The 17276-nt window shown below is 43.1% G+C and overlaps 1 protein-coding gene across 1 annotated transcript in view; it reads left to right on the forward strand.

Moving 5' to 3' along the window:
- LOC139368108 (integrin, alpha 3b) overlaps positions 1 to 17276 on the forward strand; it is a 53538-nt gene that overhangs the window by 13950 nt on the left and 22312 nt on the right. The window contains exon 2 of the mRNA XM_071106682.1: positions 16970 to 17097. Coding sequence (XP_070962783.1) covers positions 16970 to 17097 — 128 coding nt within the window. The remainder of the gene's footprint in view (positions 1 to 16969; positions 17098 to 17276) is intronic.

Here is a 17276-nt window from a genome sequence, read left to right on the forward strand (position 1 = left end):
GGTAGCCATTAAGTGTGCCTTAAATAAATCACTGACAGTGTCACCAGCAAAGCAGCCCCACACCACCTCCTCCATGCTTCAAGGTGGGAACCACACATGCGGAGGTCATCCGTTCACCTGCTCCGCGTCTCACAAAGACACGGCGGTTGGAACCAAAAATCTCAAATTTGGACTCATCAGACCAAAGGACAGATTTCCATGTGTTAATAATGTTCATTGCTCGTCTTGGCCCAAGCAAACCTCTTCTTGTTATTGGCGTCCTTTACTAGTGGTTTCTTTGCAGCAATTCGACCATGAAGGCCTGATTCACGCAGTCTCCTCTGAACAGTTGATGTTGAGTTGTGTCTGTTACTTGAACTCCGTGAGATATTTATTTGGGCTGCAATCCGAGGTGCAGTTAACTCTAATGAACTTATCCTCATGAGAGCCAGTTTTATCATAGCGCTTGATGGTTTTTGCGACTGCATTTTAAGAAACTTTCAAAGTTCTTGAAATGTTCCAGATTGACTGCCCTTCATGTCTTAATGTAAAGATGGACTTCCATTTTGCTTTGCTTATTTGAGCTGTTCTTGCCATAATATGGACTTGGTCTTTTACAAAATAGGGCTATCTTCTGTATACCACCCCTACCTTGTCACTAACAACTGATTGGCTCAAACACATTAAGAAGGGAAGAAATTCCACAAATTAACTTTTAACATTGAAATGCAATACAGGTGACTGACTACCTCATGAAGCTGGTTGAGAGAATGCCAAGATTGTGAAAAGCTGTCATCAAGGCAAAGGGTGGCTACTTTGAATTATCTTATAAATAAATTATATTTTGATTTGTTTAACTCTTTATTCGTTCTTACTACATGATTCTATATGTGTTATTTCATAGTTTTGATGTCTTTACTATTATTCTATTCTATGTAGATAATATTAAAACTAAAGAAACAACCTCTCCCTGACCGAGTCTGTAATACCTACATGTTTCAAGCAGACCACCATAGTCCCCGTGGCTAAGGAAGCGAAGGTAACCTGCCTAAATGATTACCGCCCCGTAGCACTCACGTCGGTAGCCATGAAGTGCTTATCACTGCACCTGTACATAGCACATCTGTAAATAGCCCATCCAACTACCTCATCCCCATACTGTTATTTATTTTATTTATTCTGCTCCTTTGCACCCCAGTATCTCTACTTGCACACTCATCTTCTGCACATATATCACTCCAGTGTTTAATTGATAGATTGTAATTATTTTGCCACTATGGCCTATTTATTGCCTTACCTCCCTTATCCTACCTCATTTGCACACACTGTATTTAGACTTTTTCTATTTTATTATTGACTGTATGTTTGTTTATTCCATGTGTAACTCTGTGTTGTTGTTTGTGTTGCACCGCTTTGCTTTATCTTGGCCAGGTCACAGTTGTAAATGAGAACTTGTTAATTAATGGTGAAATAAAAATACATTTAAAAAAAGGTTGGTCTTGGCTCACATCAACAGCATCCTCCCTCCCGTACACCCTAGACCCACTCCAATTCGCATACCGCCCCAACAGATCCACAGATGACGCAATCTCAATCGCACTCCACACCGCCCTTTCCCACCTGGACAAAAGGAACACCTATGTGAGAATGCTGTTCATTGACTACAGCTCAGTGTTCAACACCATAGAGCCCACAAAGCTCATCACTAAGCTAAGGACTTTGGGACTAAACACCTCCCTCTGCAACTGGATCCTGGATTTCCTGACGGGCCACCCCCAGTTGGTAAGAGTAGGCAACAACACGTCTGCCACGCTGATCCTTAACACTGGGGCCCCTCAGGGGTGTGTACGTAGTCCCCACCTGTACTCCCTGTTCACCCACGACCGCGTGGTTAAACACAACTCCACAACTTAAGCTTGCTGACGACACAACAGTGGCCTGATCACCGACAACGACGAGACGGCCTATAGGGAGGAGGTCAGAGAATTGTCAGTGTGGTGCCAGGACAACAACCTCTCCCTCAATGTGAGCAAGACAAAGGAGCTGATCGTGGACTACAGGAAAAGTCGGGCCGAACGCACCCTCATTAACATTGACAGGGCTGTAGTGGAGCGGGTCGAGAGTTTCAAGTTCCTTGGTGTCAACATCACCAATGAACTATCATGGTCCAAACATACCAAGACAGTCATGAAGAGGGCATGACAAAACCTTTTCCCCCTCAGGATACTGAAAATATTTGGCATGTGTCCACAGATCTTCAAAAGGTTCTACGGCTGCACCATCGAGAGCACCCTGACCAGTTGCATCACCGCCTGGTATGGCAACTGCTCGGCATCTGACCGTAAGGCGCTACAGAGGGTAGTGCGTACAGCCCAGTACATCACTTGGGCTAAGCTTCCTGCCATCCAGGACCTCTATACCAGGCGGTGTCAGAGGAAAGCCTGTAGAATTGTCAGAGACTTTTCTCTGCTACCGCACGGCAAGCGGTACCGCAGTGCCAAGTCTAGGACCAAAAGGCTCCTCATCAGCTTCTACCCACAAGCCAATTAATAAAATCGCCACCGGACTATTTACATTGACTCCCCTCCCTTTTGTATACTGCTGCTACTCGCTATTTATTATCTATGCATCGTCACTTCACAAATGACCTCAACTAGCCTGTACCCCCCGCACACTGACTCGGTACCGGTGCCCCCTGTATATAGCCTCGTTATTCTTATTGTGTTACTTTTTATTCTTATTTTTTACATGAGTCTATTTGGTAAATATTTTCTTAACTCTTCTTGAACTGCACTGTTGGTTAAGGGCTTGTAAGGAAGCATTTCACGGTAAAGTCTACACTTGTTGTATTCTGCGCATGTGACAAATAGCGGTTGATTTGATTTGATTTGAAATCCCTGCAATGAGTAGATGTGTCCAAACTTTTGACTGGTACTGTATATTTTTAAGAACATTCCTTAAAGTATAATTTTTTGAGATAACTAATGTTACTGTCCCCACTACACCCCCCAAAAATACTTAAATACATTTAATTGAAATACTGTAGAATTCCATTCATTCCTATGGAGGACTGCTCCTACTAGGTTATGCCAATATGGCCGACAGGTGGCTTCAAAGTGTCTCAATGGCCAATACATAACATCATCAATCCAGGGTTAATATACAGTACATCATTGGGTTCAAACCTTTTGGTTCTAGGTAGAACCCTTTTGAGTTCTATGTAGAACACGTGACACAGAGGGTTCTACACGGGACCCAAAATAGTTCTACTTCGATCTAAAAAGGGTTCTACCTGGAACTAAAAAGGGTTCTCCTATGGGGACAGCTGAAGAACCCTTTTGGAACCCTTTTTTCTAAGTGTACACCTGTCTGAAAAGGATGTGTCATGTGTCTGAAATATTATGAGTCAGGGGTTATCTACCAATGGATGTGCATCTTGTACAGCTGTAGTATCTTCATTTGAGCCAGTTTGCTACTACAGTAGGAAAATAATCCTGCAGCAACAGGAAATATTAATTATTATGTGGATTATAATTAATGGACATTTTTGTAGGGGTTGCTACATTTTTATTAAAATAAAAACTTTCTTAAACCTCAAATACACTACAAGATCTGTACACTGTGATTAGTTTAGACAGTATCTCATAATGGAACAAGAATTATCTCTGTTTATGCTGGGTCAAATTTGCTGTAGGCCTATTTACTTTCACTTCCTTGCTGTTTCATTGGGTTTCTGAGTGTATTATGACTATCCATTGCAATGAACAATAATCATAATGGCATTTACGATCCGTATCAAGTTGCTTAGAGATAGCATGGCATCCCTCAGTGTGTGGAGCATTAGAATGAATGACTTTCTAATAACATGTTATAATGAATGAACCCCAGCTGGTCATCCCCCACCCACTATCGCCCAGTACCTCTACCATGGAGAATCCCTCTAGAGGGGCTTTCACTCAGGACTACCTGCAGAGACGACTCTGCTTCTACCCTACAAACACGGGAACACATCCTTTGTCCCCTCTCTGGTTGTATAAACAGGTTTAAAAAAGCATAGAGTTACCACTTGCCATGGTGCCGTAGGCCCCTAATGGGGTGTATGTGGTCGCCAAGGGAGCAACATGCTGTCTTTCACTCTGCATGTCATTCTTCATCTCAGGAAGGGTAATGTGATATGGATGGAGAGATCCGTTTACACTTGGTATGTCTCTCTGCACCTCTCTCTCTCTACATGGTACAGTTGGGAGATACTGTAGTTTGGCTATGTATGAGACGACCAGTCTGGTGGTTGCCCTTTTAATGAACACAAACAAGCTGTGTCAATGTGTCTCGTGTTGAACAGTGCACAGTATCAGTAGGTTACGTGCCATCTTGATTTCAATGCTTTTCTGCAGTTATTCTTGCTAGTTGAGAACAGAACTTGAGATGCTTTCAAATGTAACTATTGTGATAGGTTAGTAGGCTACATTACATGTTTCCTGTGACAAAAACTTTGCGGTCTTCAAGTATCATACAAAGTTCACACCGAAACGATCCATTCTATCCGCACAGTCAAAGCACAACGACCATTTCCAATAGCCAAACACGCTAACATGGCGTTAGCCAGGTGCAAACAGCCTTTTAATAACCCCCTGAGCCGTCCCACCTCTATCCCTCCATCATGGCTAAACTCTGTGGTCAAGACAGGTTTGATCAACTCAGGGTTAACTTGCTGGAAATTCCACTATGTGAAACCTCATGGCTTTGTGGGGGCAGTGAGGGAGATGGAAGTGGCTGCTCCTGGTTTGCTCAACGTGGGCCACTGATTTTGCGGCCTTGTAAAGATTTGAGACCTTGAGGCCAATGATCTCCCAGGTCAACCCAGAAACACATGTCCAGACTCAAGACTTGCAACTGTGGGGGTTCTAGTCAGGGGACCAAGGTACAGTGCATGGTTGGGGTATGAGTCAAACAACGTTTTTTCTGAAATTCCCTTGTGGAAAATAAAGTTATTCTAAGTCAATAGATCAGTGTTATGCGTTTATAGTGGTAGGGTAGGGATTAGGGAACCCCCCCCAATGGTCACCCTGTGACATCACTCAGTCTGGTAAAGCACTTACGTGTGAGGCATAGTGGAGTGAGGTGTTCCAGTGCTTTAAGGGCCAAACCATTGATGTCAATGGAATTCAGTCCCTGCTTAAACCACATTCAGTGCCTGTTGTGAGGCCATTGTCACATTTGACTGTTACAGTAAAGCGTATGTTGTGCATTATGATAAAGTGAACAACCACACTCTATTTATTTCACAGGCTCCAAATGAGAGTTTGCTCTCCCGCCACTGTTAGACCAATGACACGCTCAGCGGGTCGGTATAAACCGGATGCATGCGGTTTTCACAGGAAATGGAAAGAGACTGTGACGCGGCATCCGCTTTTGGACTTTAAGAAGGTGACACCAATGATGGTGGATAAATTAATATACAGTACCAGTCAAAAGTTTGGACACACCTACTCATTCAAGTGTTTTTCTTTATTTTTACTATTTTCTACATTGTAGAATAATAGTAAAGACATAAACACTATGAAATAACACATATGGAATCATGTAGTAACCAAAAATGTGTTAAAACAAATCAAAATATATTTTATATTTGAGATTCTTCAAAGTAGCCACCCTTTGCCTTGATGAAAGCTTTGCACACGCTTGGCATTCTCTCAAACAGCTTCATGAGGAATGCTTTTCCAACAATCCCAAACCATCTCAAGTGGTTTGAGGTCGGGTGATTGTGGAGGCCAGGTCATCTGATGCGGCCCCATATCACTCTCCTTATTGATCAAATGGCCCTTACACAGCCTGAAAAAAGTGAAAAGAAAAGTGAAAAAATATTCGGTTCCGGTCTACTTAACAGGGTGGGTCTCCCATAGACATCAATGCAATAGCAGCTGGGTTTGGTCTACTGACTTTCAGTGAACCAGAAAAAAACAGTGTGTGTGTGCATACTTACATCCCTGTGTGTTTGAGTGTGAGTGTGAGTGTGTGTGTGTGTGTGTGTGTGTGTGTGTGTGTGTGTGTGTGTGTGTGTGTGTGTGTGTGTGTGTGTGTGTGTGTGTGTGTGTGTGTGTGTGTGTGTGTGTGTGTGCGTGTGTGCGTGTGTGCGTGTGTGTGTGTGTAGGCCTATGCACGTGCATGCGTGTGCAGGTCTGTGACTGTGTGAAAGAGAAACCAGAGAGGGTTATTCAATGTTCCAGTCATGCGAGGCCTAACATGAACTGTTCCTCAAACATGTCTTTGTTCCGTGCCAGGGGGATAGTGTGTCATTTCCTCCTGTGATGTACAGCACCGTATTAAAACGCACGTATTCTTCATGTGTATTTCCTGTCCGATTAGATGGAACCCTCAAGGAATTGTTGACATTGATCCCAATGATGTGTTAATTAATTTCCTGTATCCCCGGCTTTCACTGGACGCATTGGATGCATCCTAAATGGCACCCTATTGCCTATATAGTGCACTATATAGGGAATAGGGTGCCATTTGGGACGTGTCCATTGCCTTGTATGCATATCCAAGTGTCTCCTGGAATGTTGTCTAAAATGTCTGACACCATTGTGAAGAGAGATGTTTGACAAGCGGAGTGATGTGAAAAGTGCCTCTGGAAAGAGAAGACTGGAGAAGAAGTGAGAGGGGGAAGCCAACAAAATGCTTGGCCAACTCTCCTCTCAGAAACCTAGCATCAGTGGCAGTCAGCTAGCCTGGAGATATCTAGCTGAAATTTGATCTAGACCCTTATTCAGTGGGTTTATCGAGTTCAAAAAGAACTTTTGCAAGAAAACTAGCATCCGCCAGAAAACTAACATTCACCTTCAAAATATGATGTTATTTTGACTCTATCCTGTTATAGTTACAGAGTTGTACACTATCTATACACTGCTATCTCTTGTAGTTTTTGAATGAGAAACTGTATTTCTGCCACATGCTGCCACAACAACGACTATTTTATAGTAGGTGGTTCACCAGTAAACACCATTCAACATCCAGGGATCATTCACAAAGTGAATGGAAGTCACTACTGAGTGCATTGATGATGTCATCACTTTCATATCTGGTGGAAGTAGCATGATTTCAGTGTTTCTTATCTGCATAGGGTCATTCAATTAAATAACGTGAGTGCTTTTGTGTATTTTCCATGTATTAATGATGTTGAGGACCTTTGCTTCACTACGATCTGGAAGGAACAAGTCAACTAAGTCAGCATTGATACCTAGTGGATCATAGGAGGTGAATAATGTTGTAGGCGTGTTTGTCTGCCGTCTAACCACAGTTCCAAAGGCAGCAGGTGTTTCAACTAGCCTGTTTCAACTAAACTGTTTGCCTTGTCACGACTCATCTAAAAGCTATGTGTGTGCGCACAAAGAATGTGCTAACAGCTAGGTGTGCACACCGTGAATATTCCGCTAGCAATGTGTACCCTCGTGGGTTTGTGTGCTTTCAAAGAAAAGACAGATATTTGCTGAAAAAACATCAATTACAGAGAATGTTGTGTTCAAATAGCCCCCCCCCCGACACAGAAAATGAGTATTCCTTCCTTCCTTCCTTCCTTCCTTCCTTCCTTCCTTCCTTCCTTCCTTCCTTCCTTCCCTCTCTCTCTCGCTCTCTCTCAACCACCCACCCACACACACACACACACACACACACACAACGTTTCATATCAAGTGAGGACAGGATGTCCCTTTCCAGTTAGTGTAGAGTCGGACTGTGTATTCTTGTAGCTAGCATTTCAACATTACCGTTCTTTCAAAGCAGTCATTACACCATTACAAAGAGACAAATAGATTTTAAACCTTGTTCCCCTTGTTCTAATGCAAAATCGAATCTGATAATTGAGTCGAGCTGAATTCAGTATTACTACCCCATTTATTAGTTTAGCAGGACAAACTGCAACATTTTCCAGGAATCGATCTGGTCGTACTGCTCGTCTATAATGTAATTGGTTTATACTTCAAGGCCCACACACTGGTACTGTCACCTTGCTCTTTGTTTACATTATCTATCTATTTGTTGTGTTTTTTGCTGTGTCTTGCTGTGTCATCGAAAAAATTACACCCTGCTTAACAGCTCAGCTACAGACCAATGTAGCATCCACAGTTACAACTGATAGCTGCCACTAAAATACTAATATATGGACACATTTAATCCAAATAATTCGCAACTCAAACTCCATAGCCTTTCACAATGGATTTACAATTCTTCCAATGCACTGTGTGCAAACACACACAGAATATCCTTACACACGCATACAGTGGAAAGAAAAAGTATGTGAACCCTTTGGAAATACCAGGATTTCTGCATAAATTGGTCATAAAATTTGATCTGATCTTTATCTAGGTCACAACAATAGACAAACACAGTCAGCTTAAACTAATAACACACAAACAATTATACGTTTCCATGTCTTTATTTAACACACCGTGTAAACATTCACAGTGCAGGGTGGGAAAACTATGTGAACCCTTGGATTTAATAACTGGTTGACCCTCCTTTGGCAGCAATAACCACAGCCAAATATTTTCTGTATTTGCGGATCAGACCTGCACGACGTTCAGGAGGAATTTTGGATCATTCCTCTTTACAAAACTGTTTCAGTTCAGCAACATTCTTGGGATGTCTGGTGTGAACTGCTCTCTTGAGGTCATGCCACAGCATCTCAATCGGGTTGAGGTCAGGACTCTGACTGTGCCACTCCAGAAGGTGTATTTTCTTCTGTTGAAGCCATTCTGTTGTTGATTTACTTCTTGTGTTTTGGGTCGTTGTCCTGTTGCATCACCCAACTTCTGTTGAGCTTCAATTGGCGGACAGATAGCCTAACATTCTCCTGCAAAATGTCTTGATAAACTTGGGAATTCATTTTTCCGTCAATGATAGCAAGCTGTCCAGGTCCTGAGGCAGCAAAGCAACCATGATGCTCCCTCCACCATACTTTACAGTTGGGATGAGGTTTTGATGTTGGTGTGCTGTGCCTTTTTTTCTCCACACATAGTGTGTTGTGTGTTAATCTTGTGTGTTCCTTCCAAACAACTCAACTGTAGTTTTATCTGTCCACAGAATATTTTGCCAGTAGCGCTGTGGAACATCCAGGTGCACTTTTGCAAACCTCAGACGTGCAGCAATGGTTTTTTTGGACAGCAGTGGCTTCTTTTGTGGTGTCCTTCCATGAACACCATTCTTGTTTCATGTTTTACGTATCGTAGACTCATCAACAGACATGCCAGAATGTTCCAGAGATTTCTGTAAGTCTTTAGCTAACACTCTAGGATTCTTCTTAACCTCATTTAGCATTCTGCACTGTGCTCTTGTAGTCATCTTTGCAGGACAGCCACTCCTAGGGAGAGTAGCAACAGTGCTGAACTTTCTCCATTTATAGACAATTTGTCTTACCGTGGACTGATGAGCATCAAGGCTTTTAGAGATACTTTTGTAACCCTTTCCAGCTCTATGCAAGTCAACAATTCTTAATCTTAGGTATTCTGAGATCTCTTTTGTTCGAGGCATGGTTCACATTAGGCAATGCTTCTTGTGAATAGCAAACTCAAATTTTGTGAGTGTTTTTTATGGTGAAAGGCAGCTCCAACCAACGTCTCCAATCTCGTTTCATTGATTGGACTCCAGGTTAGCTGATTTCTGACTCCAATTAGCTTTTGGGGAAGTCATTAGAATGACTTGAGTGAATGTTTAAATGATGTATACAATATACAAAATACAATAATTTGTGTGTTATTAGTTTAAGCACACTATGTTTGTCTATTGTTGTGACTTAGATGAAGATCAGATCAAATTTGATGACCAATATATGCAGAAATCCAGGTAATTCCAAAGGGTTCACATAGGTTTTCTTGCCACTGTATATAATACATAAGGTTCTAATGAAATGTCCATATCGACAATCGAAATGACTGAAAAATGCAGTTCAAAATGTTTTAAAAAGTGTCTAATCCAAAAATCTTGCTTGATAGTTCAAATGCATTCAAAGGGATGTTGTCTGTTCTCATGATTCAACTGTAGCCGAACCTGGTAGCCGAACCTGCAAATTGCAAAGGAAAATGCATTTAGGCCTACTTTTGCTTGTAAATTAAGTCCATTTGTCTGGTGAACCTCTCGTGACAGCATTGTAGAAGTCACAGCAGAACCCTCATTATTTTATTCTGAAGGCACACAGCAGGGAGACACATCCCCAAGTTCTCCTTCGGTTCCATTTTCACACGGACACAAAAAGTCCTTCCCATTTCTATTATGTCCACAAAGCAAAATTAAATGTCCAAGATGTGTAAAAGTCTGTGTAAAAAGTATTAATTGGTAATGACGTTTCAGACAAGTGGACAGTCCAGTACTCACTGTTCGCCTGCCTGACAGCTAGCAGCGAGGGAGATGGTGGTTGCTTGTCATGTCAGGTATTGTGTGTAGAGCTCCTGTATGCTGCCTCTGTCTGTCTGGTCTTAACTGTCATTATAGTTGACTTTCCACTCTTCGAACGCTCCAAACGGCGCTCCAAACATTATTCCAACTTGGAAAATAGTTTGAGGTGCAATAGTGTCCGTTTGTCAGATTGTTTTTGCTAGCTAGCTTTGTTAAGTTCAAGGGAAGCGAGGGCCACATTATGTTGACACGCCCAAATGTGCACAGCTTACCCCAGGAAATACCCACGCAACATTGTTTAGACAATATGCATGCGCAAAATATGAAATAGCCTCAATGAAGCTACTTTAAGCTAGGCGAAGCAACGACGCTTATGCTGACCCTGTCCGTTAACAGTGACTGGACTCAGGAACAGCCATGGCGTCAACGATTTGAATGTATTTGAATGGCTGGAAGGGAAGGCATGAATGCCCTGGCGCCTTCTGGTGCAGTTTTAGCACATTTGGGGATTTTTGTAGCGTAAAAACCACCAGAATCATTGAGAAAAAACATTAGATATCCAAAAATAGTGATTTAAAAAAATATATAATTGTATTTCTTATTTGGCTTTTCATAACTGCTTTCTTTATTAGTTTATCTCAGGGTAAGTACTTCCTATTCTGCCTACTACCCTGACTGCACATCACTGGTTGTCAATGAACACTGGGTTATCATGTAAACCTCAACGCTATGCGGGCCCTGTAAGCCTGATCTCAGACCTGCTATTGGTCCCCATGACGAACAGGTTCCCTGGGCTTATCTAGACAGGTGATCAATCACCTGCATATACAGTACATGCATGCTCGCACACACGGGCATGCACAAACACTCACTCATTCATGCATGCACACACACACACACACTCACTCATTCACGCATGCACACACACACACACACACACACACACACACACACACACACACACACACACACACACACACACACACACACACACACACACACACACACACACACAGGCACAGGCATTAGCACACACACGCATGCAATCATGCGTACACACACACCCACTCACACTTCCAGGCTCTTCGGGCAGGGTGCCAGTCCAGCTGGGCCGATGGCTATCGTCTATTTCCACCAGCCCTGTGTCATACCTTATCACGCCACTGTTTAGACTGGAGAGAGATGGATGCACCCTGACAGGAACTATGCTCCTTTGTAGACCTGTCTCATTGGCACTGTGTGGAGTCTGGACTTGTCTTTTAAGTATTTTGCAGCATTCAGACGAACAGGAGAGATGACCCAGCAATTCAAACTATTTTTTTTGGTTGTAGTAGGATCTTCTTCCACAGAACGATGTCTTCTCCCGGGTATTCAAAGACCGTAAGACGTTTGATTTGAAGCTGAGGAGGGAGAGAATCGGCAGTGAAGGAGATTATATGGCCCCATTCCAACATGTTGTAGGGGTGCGACTGGAAGTGTGTTGGCTTAGGTGTCTGGAAGACAGAGGATTGTTTACCAAAACAAGACACCCTCCGCCTTGCTTGTAGTGTCACTTTCTCCTTTGTCTGGCTATGCAGTTCTCTTTCCCCTCTACCTCTCCCTTCTCATTTTCCCCCATCCCTTCCTCTCCTCTCCCCCCGCCCTCTCTCTCTCCTCTCTCTTTCTCTCCCCTACCCCTCTCTCCTTTCTCCCTCCTCTGTTCTAAGATGACACCTTGTCTTATGCAAGTCTGGCATAGAATGGTCATTTGTGACTCAGCAACTCTTCGTGGAAAAGGTTATCGCATTATTTCAACCATTTTGATAAGAATATGATTCATTCAGACACTCCTCTTTCCAACTTATTTTTTCTCTAAAGGGTTCAATCTGCATCGTGGAGGTTCGGCTTTGCAGCGTGATCGACATGTAAAGGCAGCGTTCCCGCTTTAAGCAGAGACTGTATCACAGTAAACGCTGCACACGTCGGCTCAATCTGAAATGACCTTACCGTTTCCATCGCGGAATCTGTAGCGCTTCAGCAACACAGATTGAATAGAGCCCTACATTTCAAGAATGCAGAGGCGACGCACCTTGTGATCTACAGCAAATGTTTGGTTAAGGAAGGCCAGAGGGGCACATTTCAACATGTCCTTTGAGTTGGAATGCAGCTCCAACCACCTTGTTCCTGATCCAGAGAGAGAGTTGAGACTGTATATTAAAAGGTGATGAGCAGAGTGGGAAATATGGGTGGCCATATTGTTTCAATTTGAATAAGCGAGAGAATATCATTGAGTGAAGGTCAAGAATAGACAACATTGCCATTGTTTTTGAGCTCAACTGCTTACAGGATACAGTGGGTGTTTTATATTGAGATACTTTGAGGGTTGTGTGTAATCTATCATCGATAAGGATAGCTACAATAATGTCACAACATGCTCATAAGGAGACAATTTTTGTACTTGATTTTTTACAAACTATGTTTTCTGGTTGTCACATTTCTTTAATGTTGCCTATTCCTGTCACGGCTGTTAAAGGAAGAGGACCAAGGTGCAACGTTGTGAGCGTACATTTCTCTTTTTATTTGGGGAAAAAGACACCGAACAAAACGATAAACACTACAAAAACCATGCTATGTGCCCTAAACAAAGTCAACTTCTCACCAAGACAGGTGGAACAAAGGGCTACCTAAGTATGGTTCTCAATCAGAGACAACGATAGACAGCTGTCCCTGATTGAGAACCCTACCCGGCCAAAACATAGAAATACAAATAATAGAGTATAGAATACCCACCCCAACTCACACCCTGACCAAACCAAAATAGAGACATAAACAGGATCTCTAAGGTCAGGGCGTGACAATTCCTTAAAGATGGAAGGGGAAACCAGGCCATCGGTCGCCCAGTGGTTATGAAACAGGATCGTAATACAAACTCTGCTGTTTTATCGCATGTGCAATGATGTCCGAGGGGGTTCGTTGTTTGAGGTAAGTGTCTTGTTGTAATTTCGCTAAAAAAGGACGTGGCTGTTTCCCCGCTATGGATTCCAGCTTTAATCTGCAAAGCAACTTTAATTAAATGAAACCCGATTAGTAACTCTATTTACATGTTCTCTATGTTGTCTAAATGGGACTTTCAAAAACATGACTACATCAGCGGAGGCTGCTGAGGGGAGGACGGCTCATAATAATGGCTGGAACTGAGCGATTGGAATGTAACCACATAGAAACCATGTGTTTGATACCATTTCCCCTATCCGCTCCAGCAGTTACCACGAGCCTGTCCTTCCCAAGTAAGGTGCCACCAACCTCGTGTGGTCTACATGTGAGAATTGTTATGGGTGTGAAGTCTGTCTAGCAGCAGGGTTGAATTGCCAAAATAAACAAAAGGTGACCCACGTGCTGCAGTGCTGGAGATGAGGGCTAGTGAGGACATTCCGTTTTGTGGGGACGGGTCTGTGAATGAGGTCAAACTGATCCACTTTTGTTCGGTAGTGTGCTATTCCAGCAGTTCACTGGCCCTAGCTTCCCATTGCCCAGATTAGCGGTTAGTGAACTCTGTGCCCCAATTCCTCACAGCTTTGGACAACAATAATGAATCCAGTGTTTTGTTTATTGTTTTGTTTACTTTCTCACAATGAGCAAAGGTCTATAACTCTATTGTCTCCCGGGTATTGTCGAGGTCGGCTAATCCATGTAAATGGTGTTGAGTTTTCCCACAGGAATAGCAAGCCCCATATTTTACATTTATAAAGGACTTAGTGTCACGTTCTGACCATAGTTCTTTTGGTGTTTTCCTTGTTTTAGTGTTGGTCAGGACGTGAGCTGGGTGGGCATACTATGTTGTATGTCTAGTTTGTCTATTTCTATGTTTGGCCTGATATGGTTCTCAATCAGAGGCAGGTGTTAGTCATTGTCTCTGATTGGGAACCATATTTAGGTAGCCTGTTTTGTGTTGGGATTTGTGGGTGGTTGTTTCCTGTCTTTTTGTTTTCTGCACCAGATAGGGCTGCTTCGGTTTTGCCACGTTTATTGTGTTGTAGTTTGTTCATGTTAAGTGTCTCTTATTAAAGAACCATGAACTTCAACCACGCTGCGTTTTGGTCCTCCTCTCCTTCCCAGGAAGAAAGCCGTTACACTTTATCCATAAGTCCTTGTATTCACCCTTGGTGTGACTTTTCAATTGAATATCTCCTTGGGTGGCCTTGTCTCAAGATTTAGCAGCCAGACATATATTCAAACAAGCTACTGCACATTCCAGTGTGTGGACACACACAAAGGCCCACACAGGTGTCTGACTCCACACACACACATCTATATATATATATACACACACACAACCCTGTTGCTGCATAATGGGCCTCTCCTTTCCTTTCTTTAAACCTAGTGCTGGGTCCTACTACAGCATATCTGTCTGGTCCCGGTCCTGCGACTGTCTGTGGAATCTCAGATACAGCCTGGCTACAGAGTGACCCCCAGAGCCAAAGTCTCTCTGCCTCCCTAAGGAGCCTACTGTGTGTGGGAACACTTCTCGTAAGTCCCAGTAAGAGGCACAGTGTCGTGTGCAGACCTGGGTCACATTGGCCCTGGTTGTCATCACCCAGGCAAGATAATTCATTAATGGCTGATAATGCACATCGAGAGAAAGGAGGGATAATTGGCTCCCGTCGCTGTTTCAGATGAGGCAGTGATTGCTGTTGTAGCTGAAGTATGTCAGAGCCATGTTCTTGGGAGAGGGGATGCCAGTAATTTCTCTAACGGTTGGGAGCAGGATACCCTTGCACCAGTAGTCTGTCTTTATATCTCTTTCGGGTCCATGTTTATTGTATAGTCTTATGTGGGCTGAATTACCTTGGTCCATTTAGTAGTGGGAGACTTCTGTACATTGTCACTGTGTGACATGAGACAGGAGGTTTCTCCTCCTCAGGTCACATGACCAGGAAAACCCCCTTGGCATATGACATAGTATAGTTCTGTTATGTGTAGACTGCTGTTAGTGTTCACCTTTCTAATGGGGTCCTATATGGCTCAGTTGGTAAAGCATGGTGTTTGTAATGCCTGGGTTCAATTCCCAGGGCCACCCACAGGTAAAATGTGTGCACACATGACTGTAAGTTACTTTGGATAAAAGCATCTGGGAAATGGCATATGTTATTTTTGATAAACAGTAAGGGTGCCTGATGTGGGCGTTGGGGAAGGTCGGCTAGCCATCCTGTGTCGTGTTAAGTGAATAAACACTGAGGCCTTTGTAGGACTGGTGGTGCCAGGCTCACGGTCCACAATCTCCACTTTATACACACAAACCACCCTTTAATGTTTTCACCAGTATGACTCACAAGGTGAACTGTATGTTATCTGAGTCATTTTTATCACGTCTGGACATCTTTGAAATATTCACCTGGACTATCTCATCCTCCCTTCAAATGCCTATACCTCAAATGAAATCCTGCCACTCCCCTCAGAAGCTTAAGACATTTACTTTGAAACTCTCTTTGTATTTCTCAACATAGAGCACTCTCCTTGAATGTAGGCCGTGTTTCTTCTTGGGCGGCTCCTATCTCTCCACTCTGCAATGGATTTACTTTTACTTCTCAGTGAGGTATGAACCCTGATATTTACATGGGTGTGAGACTTGATATTTACATGGGTGTGAGACTTGAGTTTTAACTCGAGGCACCAAAAACACTCAACCCACTTCCTGTTGACGTCAGCGAGTTGTGCCAATAACATGACCCAATGTTACAGTCACACGGTGAAGACTTTGTGAAGGTTGATTTTGGAAAATGAACCATTTCAAGTCAAATGGAGCAATGGAGTAGGATATTTTGACCATTGAGCTGGGACTGTTCACAACAGACCATAGTCCCACTCAGTGCTTTATTTCTTCATTGACAACATTGATTCATTTTTAGCATCTTAGCTAATCGCTAACCATATTTCATACAAATGTATCTCATGCTTACATACTTACTTCATTTATACAAATTAGGTTTGATAAATCGTGTGCTGACTGTGAATGCTGCGGCTAGCCACAGGGTCAGTTCCCTTGTAGATAACGCTGGCTGCTTCACAGCTTTTTTACCCTGGTGCTAATGTTGTGGCTGTCCGGGTGAGTGAAGAAAAAGACAGGGTTGGCTCCCTAAGCCGCTGTCTGTTGCGTCCAGACTTGTACCATGGTTCATGCTTTGGCTCCCCCACACTCTGATCTCCTCCCTCTGAGAAATTTTAAAGGTCATGTGGTTGCTCTCTCCCAGCCCAGAGGCTTTGTGGGTGGTTGTGGGGAAGACATGGTCGTGGTGGGCTAGAGAAGGCTGACCAAATCATTAAGTGAAGTCAAACAATTCTAGCTACGTGTCCCAAGTTGTTGTACAAGATGAACAATAACAGTTTTGCTGTATCAAATAGTTTCTGAATGAAATAGTTCCAACTTCCTAGAGTGATAGTTCCTAATCGTGAATATCCATGAATTATAGTTCCTGTCATGAATGCCTATGTTCCCTATGTTGATATACAGTAGGCTATATTATAAACCTGACAGACTTTATGGCTCTGTTATATCTGTCTGTCTGTCTGTCTGTCTGTCTGTCTGTCTGTCTGTCTGTCTGTCTGTCTGTCTGTCTGTACTCAGTCTCCTGTCAGGAGCACCCAAGGAGAAAGCCCTGGCTCTGAGGAACGTCAATGAGACGGGCGCCATCTACTCCTGTCCTGTCACCACAGAGCTTAACGACTGTGAAAGGATGGACTTGGTCAGCTCCAGTAAGTACTGGCACTCTCACTGTCATTGAAGTGTCCTCTCTATATAAAAGGGTTCTCCTGGTTGAATGGGTGACATGGGGCTTGGTTGGGAGGTTCTTTAGGTGGCTAGATAAGGATGTGCTTGTTAGAACCACTGAATTATGCTTTGTATGTTATGTGTTACTGTGGAGACTGGGTTC

The sequence above is a fragment of the Oncorhynchus clarkii genome, chromosome 16 (assembly GCF_045791955.1).
Source record: "Oncorhynchus clarkii lewisi isolate Uvic-CL-2024 chromosome 16, UVic_Ocla_1.0, whole genome shotgun sequence".
Lineage (NCBI taxonomy): Eukaryota > Metazoa > Chordata > Actinopteri > Salmoniformes > Salmonidae > Oncorhynchus > Oncorhynchus clarkii.